The 15750-nt window shown below is 60.7% G+C and overlaps 2 protein-coding genes and 1 long non-coding RNA gene across 4 annotated transcripts in view; 1 reads left to right on the plus strand and 2 right to left on the minus strand.

Annotated features, from left to right (window-relative positions):
• LOC140661112 (uncharacterized) overlaps positions 1 to 4542 on the minus strand; it is a 127050-nt gene extending 122508 nt beyond the window's left edge. The window contains exon 1 of one of the 2 annotated variants that reach the window (XR_012045620.1): positions 3508 to 4542. The gene's annotated coding sequence lies outside the window, so the exon portion shown is untranslated. The remainder of the gene's footprint in view (positions 1 to 3507) is intronic. The other variant, XR_012045617.1, reaches the window with a different exon arrangement.
• A 459-nt stretch (positions 4543 to 5001) lies between these two features.
• On the plus strand, positions 5002 to 6147 carry IER5L (immediate early response 5 like). The gene has a single exon (XM_072883302.1). The coding sequence runs from the start codon at positions 5124 to 5126 to the stop codon at positions 6120 to 6122; it is 999 nt and encodes a 332-aa protein (XP_072739403.1). The 5' UTR covers positions 5002 to 5123; the 3' UTR covers positions 6123 to 6147.
• A 531-nt stretch (positions 6148 to 6678) lies between these two features.
• LOC140661204 (uncharacterized) lies at positions 6679 to 7951 on the minus strand. Its single transcript, XR_012045663.1, has 2 exons — positions 7920 to 7951; positions 6679 to 7156 (listed from the first exon to the last, which is right to left on the minus strand). It is a non-coding gene; the product is annotated as an uncharacterized lncRNA (long non-coding RNA).
• Positions 7952 to 15750: the final 7799 nt, after the last annotated feature.

The following is a 15750-nucleotide window of genomic DNA, read 5'->3' on the forward strand; positions in this document are numbered from 1 at the left end:
AATGGATGATTTCTCAATATGGCTTTGTCCCCATTTTCTCCAGGGTTTTATACGAAGTATTTGACTGTGTTACCAGAGCTGTGAGAAAGAGCTAACAGCTACGACAGTGTGGTGACAGCCTTACCCATCACATGCTCGATCAGTATGGATGGATACGCTGCTCCGACGGGTGATGGCTTCTGGAGCCGACATGCCCCGTCCCCCACTTGCTGCAGCAGGCCCCGTGGGTCCCCCCAAGCTGGGGAGCAGCTTGGGGGTCCAAGCAACATTGCGCCTGCCCAGCTCAGGGGAGGGGGTGGCAGAGGCCAGCCCTGCTCCCAGAACTCAGCCTGAAAACCTTGTTCTGGCTTGTTTTCCCACTAGCTTTGGGTGTCTGACTTGTAATAAGTGAGCCTGAAAAGCAGGCTCCTTTTCAGACATGCCAGGCACCCACAGCTCCAACTCACAGACGCGTCTCCAGGGAGTCAAGTTCCAGGTGCACCCAAAAAAACTCATGTTTCAGCCAATAACCAAATGCCTCCGCTTCCTTGTCTGAGAAAAGCTGGGCAATGCCCAGGCCCAGGACTCTGAGGCTCAAGGGGAAATTGCTGTATAGCAGCCAGTCTAATTGCACTGAAATTACGAGATCAAGCAGTAAATTCACGTCTGTGTTCGTTGCTCTGGGTGGCAAAGCCGCACCGGCGAGCGCCTGATCTCCAATTGCTGCAACTTCACGTTTCATTGGAAAGGGAAGGAGGGGGTTAATGAAGGAGAGCATTGCCAGTTGGAAGTGCTACCTAAAAAGGGTTTCTCCTACTAGCTGAAGCAAAATGGTTTCTCTTGCCAGCTTGTTTACTCTGCAGCTGAGAGCAGCGGACCGCCAGGTTTTGCTGCTGGAGCCCACTGCAGGATCGACGGCTGCGAGACCAGCCCTGGCACCAGGACATCAGCAGGGCTGGACCGACTGCAGTACAGCTGCACCGTCCCCAGCCCAGGGCCAGCCCCACAGCGCCCGCACCGCAGCCCGGCCCCCAGGACCGGCAGCATGCACGCAGGGAAACCTGCAGCTACAACCCTCCAGACAGCAAATCCTGGGCCCATCCTCCTTTCCTTTGGGGAAGTAATGGTACTGGCCATTAAATGGCCAGTTAAAAGCTGCAATTACATTTAACCGAGATGGTTTCAGACCAAACATCCCCTCCAACATAGGGTCCTTAGGGCCCTTTCCCATGGGAAGGGCACACAAACCCCAGCGGAGACCAGGGAATAGGGACGCTGGACAGCACACAGAGATTTTCCTGGGAAAGGCAAGCACCAAACAAACCCATCCTGCCCCAGCTTGCTGCTGCAGAGCCAGGAAACGGACAGGACTCGTTATCCTCTTTTAGAAAAGCAGAGCTTACAGTCATGTGCCAAGACAGGTATCAGCCAGATTCCTGTCTCCAGGAGATTTCGGAGTCCATAGGCCAAACTGAAGCAGCGCAGCTTTCGCAGCGCGCAGACCATCCCGGCTCCAGGATTAAAGCCACCGTGTCTGCAAACAAAACACTCGCACCCGCCAGGAGAGCCAGCCGGGGAGGAGAGGCAATCTGCAGCTGCCGCCGGCCTCGCCAGCCACAACACAGTGCCCGGCAGTCAGCGAGCGGATCAGGCCCATGTTTTATAGCCTTTATATTAATTACCCAGAGTCTAAATAAGATTAAAGTTTTAATTCCATCTTCATCTCCTAGAGGCTCCTGCTCTGCTCTTGGGTGTTCCTGGTGCCACAAAGCTTCTCAGGCAGCTACAGCAGAGGGCACTTCTCGGACAGCCAGGGACGGTAGGATCTCCCGCATCAGGGTTGCCCCACGATGCCCAAACGTCCCCGAGGATGCACCGCCCTCTGCAAGGCCCTCTGCACCTCCATAAACCCGGCACTGCTGCAGGCAGGGCCCTGCAAAGTCCACCTGACCCTTCAGTTAAAGCCACGACCTGAGGCGAACGGGGCCACGCAATGATTAAAGAGCAGAGGGCCAGCGCTAGGCGGTGTCCCAAGGCCACACTGCATGTCCGAGCCGAGGCGGGATGGTGAGCAGGAGCTCGAGGCGGAGGATGCCTGCCAGGGCGATGCTTTGCGGCTGGCACCGTCCGTGCTGCCCAAGCCACCCTGCAGCAGCCGGCCGACAGGCAATTCAGGCTCTTAGCCTGGACCACCTAGGCTGGAGTTTTACAGCTGGAGATGGGCCAGAGAGCAGCAAATGCCAGCTGAGCAAGAGAGGCAATTGCTGCCTGCACTGGCTGGGTGGAAGATGTGGCACAGGCTGGCAGCAGCAGCACCCGCTGCCTTGGTTCCCCGGTGCCCAGGAGGCCACAGAAAACACTGCAGAGCCGCAGCTGGAGCTCAGTCCACGAGCACCAACACCAACACCACGCGAGGGCAGAGCCTTTGATCTCGCTGAGCGGGAGCAAGGCCTTGGCTCCAGCCACCAAAGCACAGAAAGCTCAGCTCTGGTCTGTGTGAGGTGCCCCAAACCCCAGCCCTGCTGCACCCCATATTATCTGTGCAGACCAGCTCTGGGCATCACCTCCCAGATCTCCAGCTGCAGCACAGCCACAGCCTTGGAAAAGCCAACCTGCAGCCAGGAAGGGTTGCAAGGGAGAGAGACCAGTGGAGAAGAGGAAGGAGACAGGGCAATCCCCCACCTCAGCTGCTGCCCATACCCACCACCTTGAGCTACAGCCACTCTCTGGACAGGGTTGTGATTATTTTCCACATTACGGACAAGGAAAGCGGGTCAAGAGCATCCTACAAGAGCCTGGGAATGCACAGTGTCATTCACCCCGGTTTGCATGGCTGAGGGCAGATTGTGGAGAAGGTTGCTCCACGAGCAAGGTTGCACAAGCAAGGAGGACTTAGCCAGCTGCCACTCAGGGGGCAACGAGCTGCCCCAGCCCAGCTGCTATCCCAAGCGCCCTTCCACAGGGAGAAAGCCCTCTGTGGTGCTGAGCCTGCTCCCATTCGCTTGGGTGGAGGACATGGGTGAGCTGAACCAGCGGAGTCCAGGCAGGCCAGGACCAAGCAAAGCCCTAGCCCTCTGAGCATGGCCACACAGCCCCCCACAGAGCCCAGGCTTTGCACGGTGACCCCCGAAAGCAGAGGAGCCCAGCGACCACCTTGCGCGACTGCCCCTGCGGTTTGGAGGTTGGGCTGCACCGGCAGGAGCAAGGGCTTTGGACGTTTGCTATTGAGTGGGCTCCCCACAACCTGCAGAGACGAGGCTGCCCATAGTCACCGCTAAGGTATGCATGCCAGCACGTCCCTCAAAGCAGGCATCCAGCATGGGGAACCTCTGCAGTCAGTGGGGAAACACCCTCCTCTCTCCCCTACTGTCTGCTTTCTACAGAAGATGCTGTTTCAGAAGCAGCTCTGCAGCTCCCGTTGCCCCAGCACTGCGGTCCCTCCCCGGCTCACGGCCCCTTCTCCCGCCAAGGCACTGCAGCCCCCTTCCCCAAGACCCCTGCAGCTGCGTGCCCAGCCCCGGCTCTTACCTGCCAAGGGTTGCTCCTCTGCGACGGCACCGGCCTCCCCAAGTGCTGCTGCTCCCCGGGCAGATGGCTGGGTCCCTCGGTGGCCAGGTCCTTCGAGCAGCCAGCATGGGGGGCAGCCCCAAGCCCCTGAACACCCCGAACCCCATACATCCCACAAGGGCCTGCCCAGACCTGACACCCCCTTCCCCCCCCTCACATGCTCCCTGTGAGGGGGCACCCTTTGGAGCAGGGGGTCCTGCTGCCCTGCGGATTCAAGGCATCTGTGTGCAACAAGGTGGGGTGGGAGCCCTTAGTAACAAACTATGCACGGTCCTGCTCCCACTTTGGAGGAAAAACTGGCGTGATTGGGGCACTTTCTGAGCAGTGACTGATGCACAGTCCTGCTCCCACGTGGGGGGAAGCATCCGACTCCTCTCCGCCAAGCGTGGGGTGAAGGTGAGTGCTTGCAAGGCGGGAGAAGGGGCTGTCCCTGCCGGGGGGCCGCTCGCTGTCGGGCCACGGGGGGAACCAGCAGTGCTGGGGTGCTGCCAGCCCTTCATAACCTTTAACGCCGCAGGGCCGGGGCAGCCCCGAGCGGAGGGGGGCGCAGCGGGGTCTGCCGAGGGGGGCAAGGGGCTGCGTCCAGCCGGGAGGGGGGCAGCGCTCCAGCACGCCCGGGGAGGGGGCTCCCAGAGGGTGCCGGTACCACCGAGGGTGCTGGGGGGAGGCGGTGCCCCCGGGGTGTCACCGTGAGAGGGGTGCAGGGCCCCGGTGCCCCCAGAGAGCGGGGCGGGGCGGCCCGTGCCGCGCCCCCGGGGAGCGCCCCCACCCCTCACGGCTGTTCGGGGCCGCCCACCGGGGCGGGAGCCGCCCCCCGCTCACCTGTGCGAGGGGAGCGGCGCAGGGAGGCGGCGCCCCGGCCCCGCCGCCGCTCCGGCGGGACCCCCGCTGCCCGGCACAGCCCGCTGCTCCCCGCCCGGCCCGGCCGAGCCCCCGCCGGGCCCCCGCCGCCCTCCCGGGCCGCGCCGCGCCTGTCAGCATTTGAACGGCGCGAGGGGCCCGCCTCTCCCCTATTGGCCGCCGCGCCCGCCCGTCAGGCCGCCCGCCGCCGCCCCGTTGGCCGCGCGCGCCGGGGGGGCGGGGCGTGGCCGGCGCCGTGCTATAAAAGGCGGGGGCTGGGCGGGCGGGCGCTCAGTGCCGCTGCGCGACAGGTACCGGCCGGCGGGGAGGGGAGGGGCGGGGCGGGACGGAGGGGGCGGGGCAGGCGCGCGCGGAGGAGGAGGAGGAGGGCGGGCGGGGGCGGCGCGCGGGGAGGGCGGGGGCGCGCGCGGCGCTGGTGGCGCTGGCTGCACGCGCCGTGCCTGCACGGAGCGCGGCGGCGGCAGCGGCGAGCAGCAGCAGCGGGAGCCACCGGCGCGCACGGCGATGCCCGCTCTGCTCCCGCCGCTGGCCGCCCCCTGAAGACAGCCCTCTCTGTCTCCCCCTCTCCAGCGACCTCAGGCTCTTCCCCCCTTCCCCTTCCCCCTTCTACTTCCCTCCCCCGCCTCTTTATCCTCCTTTTTTGCGACCCTCCGCACCCTCCCGGCTGCCGTGTGGATGCGGCCCGGGGTGCCTGGCTGCGCGGGTGGCGAGAGCAGATGCTGAGGGGCCGGAGGAGGATGGAGTGCACCCTCGATGCGCAGAGTTTGATCAGTATTTCCCTGCGGAAGATCCACAGCTCCCGCACGCAGCGAGGCGGCATCAAGCTCCACAAGAACCTGCTCGTCTCCTATGTGCTCCGCAACGCCCGGCAGCTCTACCTGAGCGAGCGCTACGCCGAGCTCTACCGCCGCCAGCAGCACTACCCCGACGGCGCCCCGCTCCTCGCCATGCCCGCCTGCCCGCCGCCCGCCGCCGCCGCCCCGCCGGAGCTGGCGGCGCTCCCGCTGCCCGCCGACACGCAGGACCGCGAGGCGCGGAGCTGCGCGGCGGCGCGGGGCGGTGCGGAGCTGCTGGAGGTGCCGGTGTGCGCGGCGCCCCCGGAGCTGCAGCGAGCGCCCTGCAGAGACTCGTCCCCGGGCTTCTACCGGGCCGCCGGCAGCGCCGGTCCCGGCGGCGGCGGCGGCGGCGGCAGCGCGCCCCCAGGGCTGCTCTACGCCGCCGGCTGTGACTTCGGGAGCGGCGGGGCGCCGCACTGTAGCAGCCGCACCACGGTGCTGGATTTGGACACTCACGTCGTGACCACGGTGGAGAACGGGTACTTGCACCAGGACTGCTGCTCGCAGTGCCCCTGCTGCTGCCAGCCGGCACCGGGGCTCGCCTCCCCGCCGCCCACGCCGGGCACCAAGCGCAAGTATTACCCGGGGCAGGAGGAGGAAGAGGAGGGGGTGGAGGAAGGGGAGCCGGGGGGAGGCGGGGTGGCGGGCGGCCCCCCCTTCGCCCCGTGCACCAAACGCGCCCGTTTCGAGGAGTACAGCGCCGAGCACCCCCAGGACTCTTCCAACATCTCCAACTTGATCTCCATCTTCGGCTCCGGTTTCACGGGGCTGGTGAGCCGGCAGCAGGCGGACTCGGAGCAGCCCCTCAACGGGCAGCTGTGCAGCAAGCAGGCGCTGGCGAGCCTGGGAGCCTGGACTCGGGCCATCGTCGCGTTTTAGAGAGGAGCGGGGAGCAAAGGGCGGGGGGGGGTGTTGCAAAACGGGGTGCGATCCGAGGGACAGCGGCTCCGGAGGGGGACCCTGAAACAAAGGCGGGGGGTTGGGGCGAGGGGAGAGGGGGGGTTGGGGGGTGCCGAGGGGTGCGCAGGGGAGGTGGGAGGGCAGAGCCACGCTAGTGTTTTATAAATTGTACAATAAAGAAAAAAAAATCTAAGATCTTGGGACTTTATTTTTGCAGAGATGAGAGAGAAAAAAAACCAACAAAAAAAAGCAAACAAACGAAAACAAAACAACAACAAAAAAACCCAACAACGAAGCACCTATTTAAATAATCCTCTTTGTGTCCGCTCGGCTTCTCTTCGCGGCGGGTTTCCCGGTGCTGGCGGCGGGGAAGCGCCACGTGAGAGCCGGCCCCGCCGCCCCGGCCCCGGGACCCCGCGGCGGGGAGAGCCCCCGGCCCCGCTCCCCGCCCCGGGCTGCCCCGGCGGGGTCCCTCCGCCCCCGGCTCGGTTGGTTTTTGGGGTGCGGGGAGGAGAAAGCAGCCGCTGCCTGTTGGCTTTTGTGCGTTTCTTGCTATATTTAAAAGAAAAAAAAAAAAGGGGCAGAAAGGAAAACATTTCAACTTTCCTCCCAGAAGAAACGCGTGCGATGGGACTTCTCCTTCCCACCGCTTGTGCCAGGGTAACGCTGGAGGGTGACGAGAGCTGAATTTTTGGGGGGTGGGGAGGGGGTGGGGGGGTAAAGCAGGGGCCGGGGGTCCCTCCGGGCTGCTCCCCGCCCCGCCGGGGAGGGGGCGAGCCGCCCCCGGCAGCCCGGAGCCCGCGGCTCGGTGTGTGTTTGTGATGCCGCAGGTAACCGTGTAACGCGACTCACGTCTCCGGTGTGCTGTGTCGGGTTTTTTTTTTTTTTTTTTTCTTTTTCTTAAGTTCAACTATTCTGGTTTCAGCCTTCCAAATCATAAAACCAGCATTGTTTGGTCTGGTGAAGAGATCTGTCTCCTGTAGAGTCTCTTGATTTTTTTTAATATTATTTTTCTTAAAAAAGAAAAACCTTTTGTTGTAAAAAGGTGGGTTTTCTGGTCGTGTCCCCCCCCCCCCGTTGTTTTTTTTTTTTTTTGCAGCCTGCCCACTCCCAACTTCACGGTATCAGCACTATGTGTAACTGAGGATGCTTTGCCAAACGGTCTGTTGGGGTCTTTTTTTTTTTTTTCTTTTCTTTTTTTCCTCCTTTTTCTTTGTTTGTAAGCCTGTATTTTTGTGCATATGGAATTGTATATCACCGGGTAAAACTGTTCAGATTTGTTTAAATTTATAATCTTAATAAAAAGTCGATTATAAAAGTTGCTGTGCCCTCCTTTTCCTTGACACGGCAGCCCGCGGAAGCCCCTCTCCTGAGCCGCCGCTTCCCCTCTGCACCGGGGAGCCTTTGCGGAGGCTCCGACCCCCCCCCCCCCGCCCCGGCACCCTCCCCTTTGTCCCCTCCCCAACACCATCCAGCTTCACCCTTTCCCCCCCGCGGCTGGCAGGAGGCAACAAAAGCCCCCCCGTGGCCCTGGAGGTGCCACGCACAGCGAGTCCCAGGTGGGGAAGGGGCCGGGGCTTCTGTCCCTCCCCGCCTCCTCGGCGGGGGGAGCCGGCGGGACCCCCCGGCCCTGCCCCTACCTGCGCGGGGCTGCGCGGCCCGGCCGCCCCCGGCACCTGGGCAGCGCCTCCGCGCTCCTGCGCGCTCCTCTCCGCGCTCCTCCGCGTCCCCCCGATGCGCTCGGGAAGTTTTTTTTAAGTTGGAGTTTGTTCTCACCTTCTCACCGCGCGGGGCCGCTTGGTGGTGCGTGCGGGTTTTGCCTGGGTTTCTTTTCCTCCCCCTTTTTGTATGCATTTTTCCCCTCCCCTCCCTCACACCGAGCGAACGAAGCCGGGGCCGCTCCTCACCCGCCCCCGGCCGACCTCCGGAGGGGGGATTTTTTTTAATTTTTTTTTTTTTTTTTTAAATCCCGTGCAAAACGCGCCGTTTCCAGCATCCAGCGCAAATCCCGCAGCTGCAGCCGCTCCTCTGCCCCCACCCCCGGGACCCCCCAGCACCCCCGGGACCCCTCCGCCCAGCCCAACACACGGACAAAACCCCCTCCCCAGCCCCGCGCATCACCGCGGGAGCGCAACCTTCCCCTCTCCCGCAGAGAGAGGCCCAAAAAATGGGATTGCGGAGCTGGGGGGGGGGGGGCGGGGGGGGCTCCGCCAGCGCGTTACAGCCGCAGAGGAGCCGAAGCGCGGAGCGCTCCCCCCGCCTCCGCGCCGCTCCGCGCCCGCTCCGCGCCCACAGCGCCCCCTGGCGCCCGCCGCGGGACCCGCAGCGCCCGGCCGGGGGCCGGGACCGGGAGGGGGGGGCGGCCCCGACCCCACCGCGGGGCAGAGGAAGGGGCAGGGGCGGCCGCGCTGCCCGCACCCTCCCCCCCGGGCAGCCCCGTCCTGCTCGGGAAGGAGGACGCGGGTGCGGGGCTGAGCCACGCTCCCCTCTCCTGCCGCTCCCCAAATAGCCCCGAAAAATAAATTAGAATTTAAAATATAAACCCTGTAAGACCCCTGTCCAGGCGCAGCAGCACTGGCGGGAGCACTGCTGAGCACACAAGCGCTCTGCAAAACCCAGGAGTCGGACGCTTTGGCCGGGGGGAGATTCACCCATGGAGCCCGGGCCCTCTCCCTGCTCCAGGGCCTGGGACCCCGGGGCAGCCCCGAGGCCTCCCCCGGCCCATCCTGGGGAGTCACGGCTCCCCAGCACAGAGGCAGCTGGAGAGGGGCCCCAGCAGTGGGATTAGCAGAAGCAGCAGCTCCTGCATGCACGGCCCTGGCTGGTGCACACAATATTTGGGGGAAGTTTTAAAAACCAGCTACTTCTGCGGATGCCCACAGGTCAGCACAGCTGGGCGCTGAATCCCAAACCCCGAAGAGCCCCTGCCCCGCAGCCCCCGCTCCAGGCAGCCCAGCCAGAGAGGGGCAGAGCTTGCTTTAGCCAAACAGCCACATGCACACACTCATCAGCCTCCCAAACCGCTCCCCGTCTCCCAGACCTTGGGGTTTCCAGTGGTAAAGAGACCGTCACCAGGAGAACCCCCGTTCCTGCAGCACTCGACCGCCCCAGGCGCACCCATCCCTCTGAACCTCCCCTCTCCCCGGGGGAGCCAGCCCTCGCCCCCGCTCACAGTGGAAGTTTCTGGGGCTTCAGTCAAGGTTTCCAAGGCTGGAATTGGCAAAGACGCCTCTGCACCACCGCTAACCACGCGGGGTGGGGGAGACGGGGTGCATGTGCCACGGGGACACTCATGAAAATCCCTGACACTGAGGAACAAGGAGATCCCACAGCTCCACGGAGCCGCTGAGACTCAGACGCTCTCGGTGGCACAGTTATTTATTTATTTTAAACCTCGGTACATGACATTTCTCTTCTTACGAAGGCGGCGGCAGTAGAAAGCCCATCACACAGCCTCTCTCCTGAAAGCAGAGCCTGGAAACCAGAGTCTCATCTGCATATTCATAAGTACCTGATAAATTAATCATGATGGCAGAAGCATTCAGGCTAGAAGGGAGGTGACAGGGGAAGGTTGCACCCCCCAACACAAGCCCATCCTCACTCTTGCACACGCTCCTCGTCTTCCAGGCACAAAATGTTTTGATCCCTTCGCAACTCAGCTGAACCCCTGGGTGCTCGGAGGGAAGGGGGCTGTGCCCCCCACGCACCCGGTAGGCACCCGCCGCCTCGCCCCCCCCCCTCCGGTCGCTATCTCTGGTGAGAGATGCTGAACAGATGGGCTGGAGCAGGGCAGAGGACCCGAAGTCTGGGGGAGCTCAGCTGCCACCACCAGACCCCCCCCAGCCCAGACACAAGCTCTGCTCCCATGTCAGTGCCTGTCCCCATCCCAGATCTGCCCACCAGCACGGTTCAACATGCCCCAGCACTGCTCAACCTTAGAGCCGGCGTTGCTGATCCCAAAGAGTCTGACCCTAAAAATCCTTCCGTGTCCTCTCTCCCGTTAGCGCCCACTCGGTTGGGGTGAACGGGCATCGCCAGGATTTTGTGCCCAGCAGCCCCAGAGCAGGAGCAAGATGCAGAGGGGTCCTGCGGAGGGGGCAGGTGGAGTTTGGCTGGCACAGAGCTGCGGGAGGTGGGAGATGGGGGAGAGTGAGGGGAGCCGGGGGGGCCCTGCACCGTGCCATGGCAAAGGGAACCGCCTCCGAGCACACACCGCTCACTCCGCCAGCTGCAAGACAGCTGTGGCCTTCCCTTCACCATGCAAAACGCTCCCCACAGGCAGATCCAGTTCTTGGGGTGTCCTCAGTGTCACTCTGCTGAACCCCCTTGGTTTGGGGGAAGAGTCACCCTGCCCCGCGGAGAGATGCTGCCTCCGGTAACAGAGGCAGAAATTCAGCCCAAAGCTGGTGCAGCGCCTGAGCCCACCCCGCTTCTCCCAGGAGCTGCCCTCAGCAGAGCGGGCAGGAGGGGCAGAAAGCAGGGGGCAGCTGCCTGCAGAGCCCAGGAGGGTCTGGCACGGCTCTCGCCTTTATTTCCCCGACCCAGAGGCAATCGCAGAAGTGGCTGCAGGGCTGGGCTCACTGACAGCAGAGGGTCAGCGCAGTCCCCAGCACCCACCGGTCACAGGGCTCTGCCCAGCACCAGCAACGCCTCAGGGGTGTTTGGAGGGCTCAGATCTGGCATGAGGAAGTCGTGCATCAAATCCAGCGCCAAAGCCAACAGCCCGGCCAGGTCCTCGCGCCGCTGGAGCGGCTCAGCCTGGGCGAGGACATCGCTGCGCGCCCAACAGGTCCCTCCGCACCAGGAGGGACGAGGATGGATGCGGTGCTGGAGAACTGACCCCTCTCACCTCCTGGGCTGCCAGCCCAGCTCTGCCCCCAGCACCCAGCCCCCCTGGGAGGGGTTGGGCACCAACCCAAGGAAAACCCACCCTTGCACCACGAGCCAGGCACGGTTTCCCAGGTGCTGACCCACAGATGGAGCTGCTCCATGTCCTCCTAAACCATGAGGGCCAAGAATGAGACTGCACCCAGTCCCAGCAGCACGTCCCCGGAAGAGCAACTCTGTCTCTGCCGATCCCGGTGCAGGATCTGGCCTTCCTTCAATCTGTCGGCTGTGAGTCAGATCCCTCCCATCTCATCTCCCCAGCTCAAATACAAATGAGAAGTGTATTTTGGGATCTGCACGTGTTAGCAGATGTTTGGAGGAGTCCCCTGCAGAGAGAGCGGTAGGAGAGCTATGGGTGACACAGCAACATGGTTGAGAGGTCGCTCTCGTTAGTGGTGTGTTTAATATGTTGGCTTTGGTCTGGGCCTGGGTAATTAGCATCTGAGCGGTAATTATTCACACTTGGCCTTTCTATATCCTGCTTATAGATTTGATGATTAATGTTGCTCCTTGAGTTAAGCCTACCCTGGATTTACCAGTGCGCGTTGGGAAAGTTAAGAGGAGGCTGTTGTGTGACAGAAGATGCTGTCCCTTATATCTAACAGCAAAAACAACACAATAGAAAAATTAGAGTAAAAAGCGCTTTGCACAGAGGCAGCAGACGCTAAGCACAAAGCAGCCATCTCGGCAACACACCCCTGCCACCATCGACGCATGAGCATCTCGGTTGTGTAGCAGGAGAAGCAAAAACCTCCCCCGGCATTCAGACGACACCGATGCCGGATGCTTTGGGGGTCTGCTGGCACCACGGAGACACAAGCTGGGCAGATCCCTACAGCAAACCAGGGACGCACAGACCCCCTCAGCCACCTTTCAACCACATAAACCCAACGAGGGTTCTCCAGAGAAGACCTGCTACCCCCACAAGCTGGGAAATGGGGAAACCCAGCTGCTAACATCTCCACATTGGGACTAATACAGCTCAGCCAAGCAAAATCCATAAGCCAGCAGTGGGCTCACCTGCTCTCCTGGGCACCAGCTCCCTCAGCATCGCTGCTGGCCCCGGACGAGGAGGCTGCGCTGCCCATGACGGTCCTGGTCCCTCCGCAGAGGGACCTGGGGCAGGTTTGCAGTGCCGCTGGCTGAGACCCTCGGAGGCCGAGTGCTTTTCCAGCTGCTCCTTGGGGCAAAAGGCATTTCCAGCTGAGCTGCTCTCTGGGGTTTCTATGCCAGGCAGGCAAGAGGGCCACGAGCTTCATCCAGGATCTTGCCCAATTACCAAACAGCACATGGAGGCTGGCGTGGAGAGAAGGAGCCAGCCAAGCCCAGAGGCAGCGGGCAGGCAGAGCTGTCCTGGCTCCTCTTCTCCTCAGGGAGGGCACTCAATGATTCCAGGTCCCACAGAGGGAGAAGAGGAGAAAAGAAGGGGAGAAAGCCCACCAAACCCTGCTCTTATCCTGGCCTCCAACCCCACGATTGAGCCAGCTGAGCAGAGGCACCTGCCCCACACCTGCGGGGACAAGGCAGAGCATTAACCCCGTATGTGCTGCTGCCCGGAGGAGGGGAAAGGGCTTTCCCCGGAGTGATGAAACCCCCATGAGCTGCCCTGGAAGCTGCCATGGACCATCCCTGCTCCTTGCTACCCTCCTCCGGCTGCTTTTATGGGGCTGAAGCTGCCCCTTCTCACCTGGCCGGCAGGTCCCCCTCGGGCCGGACCCACGGCTGGGAAGGGAGCGTTTTCCCCCTGCTCCTGTTGTGCCAAAGTCGTGGAGGCTCGTATCTATCAGAGCGCAGCGTCTGCACCGTGCCCCCTGCTCCCGCCTTTCTGATGCAGGAAACGGGGACGGTGGCTGCAGTGCGAAGCCAGAGGCACTTCTGAAGTCGGTCCCGACCAAATCCACTTTTCATTATCCCCAAGCAGGGTAAAGCAAAAAGTCGTCTTTTAAGGTCGGGGCTGGACTCCAGCGGCTGCTTCATGGCCCTGCTCGGGCTCAGCCCCATGCGGGCAGGAGCAGCCCTGGGCTTCGGGGCAGCCACGCCTGCCTTGGCTCCCCGAGTATTTCCACACTTTCATCTTGGGGCTTGTTTTTTTATAAACTACCACCAAAGCAATGCTCTCCCCCCCCTTTTCCTCACCAAAATGAGGCTTTTGCATTGAAATGTGTGAAGCTGCTTTTTTTTTTCCCTTTTCCCCAGGTTTTACAGCATGAAAGTGGATGTTGATGTGAACGGAATTCTGAAATTGGAGACGGGGAAGTTCTGCTCCGGGAGGCGACTATTTGCTCACAAAATCGCCTCTTTTCAAGCTCCCCGATGAAATTCTGCACAATTATTTTTTTCTCCTCCTCGCCCAGCCAGCCCCGTGCCCTGCACTGCTCCAGCTTTTGTTTCTCCTCTGCTCCCCAGTGAGGATGAACAAAACACCACCACGACGTGCAGTGCCCGTGCCCACTTCTCCTCCTCGTTGCGGCTGCCTGCAGCGGCTGCCGCGCACAGCCCGGTGCTGCCCGCACCCCACGTGGCGCTGCCGGCGTTAGCACACGTGCTCGGCAGCGTTTGGGGCTGCACACCCCAAATAGGAACCTGCTCCTGCTCCTAAACTGTTTGCAAATGGGGTGCCGGGGTGCTCAGGCTTCAGGGATATTCCTATGAACTCCCCCCTAGCAGAGAGCCAGGGCTTGTTGGATGCACAGCTCGGGGAACGGTGTTTCAGAAACTCACCGTTTCATTTGCTTTGGTGCTGGAGAGCAAACACCAGCCCAAAATACGTGTGTGAATTGACGGGCTTCGCCCTCATCAGCCCCATGCTGGTGTAAGGCAAGGGAAAGCTTTGCAGACGGCTTCCAGCGGGACTCAGTCGAGATGCACCCGTGCAAGGGCAAAGCAGCACCCTGGCTGTGGTCCTACAGAGGCCACAAAAGCCTGGAGGACTCTCGGGGCCTGGGGACAACCCCACTTCCAGGCTCCACGGCTGCTCTCCTCCATCACCAGTCCCCCCCCAACAAAAGCCATGCTTGTGGTCCCCGCAGCACCACAAACAGCCCAGCTCTTCCACTCCCGTATGAACCAGAAGGCAAGAACATGGTTAAAAAGCCCAAAAAGCTGGGACACGAAGATCCCAGGCTCTGCGGTGCTGTGCGCTGGGCTCGGTCCTACAGCTCAGTGACAAGAAGAGATAAGGGGGAGGATTGAGCCTTCCGTTTGTCCCCCCAGTGCTACTGCTGGATTAACTGCTGGATTAGCAGTAGCCTAACATTGTTTAAGGAGCATTTACATGCAGAGCTTCTTCAGCTTGGCCCTCCATTGCCTGCCGGGTTAGGCAATGCCTCTGGCTTATACCTTGGCTCGGGATCTGTTGACTCTGGAAAATCCCCAGGTTCTGGAGCACGTCTATTAAAACAAGCAGCACTGTGGTCATCCAGGCTCTTCCCCTTCTGCCCATGGACCACGGAGACCACGTGCTCCGGTCCAGCGTGAGAAACGGTGGAGCCGACTGCCAGCCGGGGCAGATCAGTGGTTCCTGGCATGGTGCTTCTAACGGGGCACGATCTCCACAGCCTCGCTGCTACTTTATTTGTCCCACGGTCCTCCAACACCAACTGGGGCATCTCAGAGATGCGTGTTCAGGACAGGCAGGATGAGGGGCACAACCGAAGGCTGGCAGCGCCAGCAAGAGCAGCACATGGAAACACCGCAAGATGGAGAAAACCTGGTCCCTCTGACCCCGATTTCAAAATTCCTTTTTTTTTTTTTTTGTACCTTAGGTTGCAGTAAACGGGACCACACCACCAGGCTGGGCTGAGCAGACATGTGAGTTGCTGCTGGAAGTTGTGAGATGCTCCAGCCGGGCAGTGCAACGTGCGGAGAAGCCAACCCGTGCCCCAGCTCCCTGGATTTCACGTTACTGATGTATTTATGTCACCTCGTGCCTGGATTTACTGGGTTTATAAAGCAGGACAGGGCTTTTATTCTTGGTCTCCAGGTGGAAAACCGAGGTGGTATCCTGAGTTAAGGTTACAGTGGGGGTCTGCAGTAGAGTAGGCAACTGAGCCCACATCTTCTGAATCCACCCAAACCAGTGGGCAGCTCTCTCATGTATATGCAATTTATGTTTGAATCTCTCCCCAGGGACTCATCTCCTATCTTCCCCCTTTAATTATAAAAATTAGTAGGTTTGAGGTACGTTTGAGGGGTTTTCTTTTCCTGCGTTGACAAAGCGCAGTACTTGATGACTCTAACCCCAAATTCTCTGTGACACAGATACCCTGGCAATTATAAAATACTTCCAAGCTCACTCCATAAACCCCTTTGCTGTTGCTATTAGTATGCATTAACATTTTATTGGTGTTACAGGATGAAACATCCAGTCTTGCAGCTCCAGTGGGCTTGGGGATTTCCAGCATCCTGCAATATGTATCCGTGCAGAGGAAATTAAAATGTGGATGGATCAGCAAGATACAGTCAAATCCTCTACAGTAATTTGGAGAAGACTAAACTCTGGTGCTAGTGGAGCATATTCCAAGCTATCTAATAGAGAGCTGATGATCTCTGTAACAGTCTTTTTGTAAGTTTTATTCTTGCCTACAAGGGAATTTTTTCAAAGAGGATATGTAATACCTAAACTAATATTTTTAAAGGTATATGCTCTGAACATGGAAAAGTAAGACCCTTTGCAGAGCAGTCGCTTTCAGTGATCAGCTAGTACCCAATAAAAGAATAC

This window comes from Ciconia boyciana, chromosome 18 (genome assembly GCF_034638445.1).
Source record: "Ciconia boyciana chromosome 18, ASM3463844v1, whole genome shotgun sequence".
Lineage (NCBI taxonomy): Eukaryota > Metazoa > Chordata > Aves > Ciconiiformes > Ciconiidae > Ciconia > Ciconia boyciana.

Bases quoted from the DNA above. Each gene is read 5' to 3' on its own strand.
- IER5L (XM_072883302.1), top strand. From the start codon at position 5,124: ATGCTGAGGGGCCGGAGGAGGATGGAGTGCACCCTCGATGCGCAGAGT.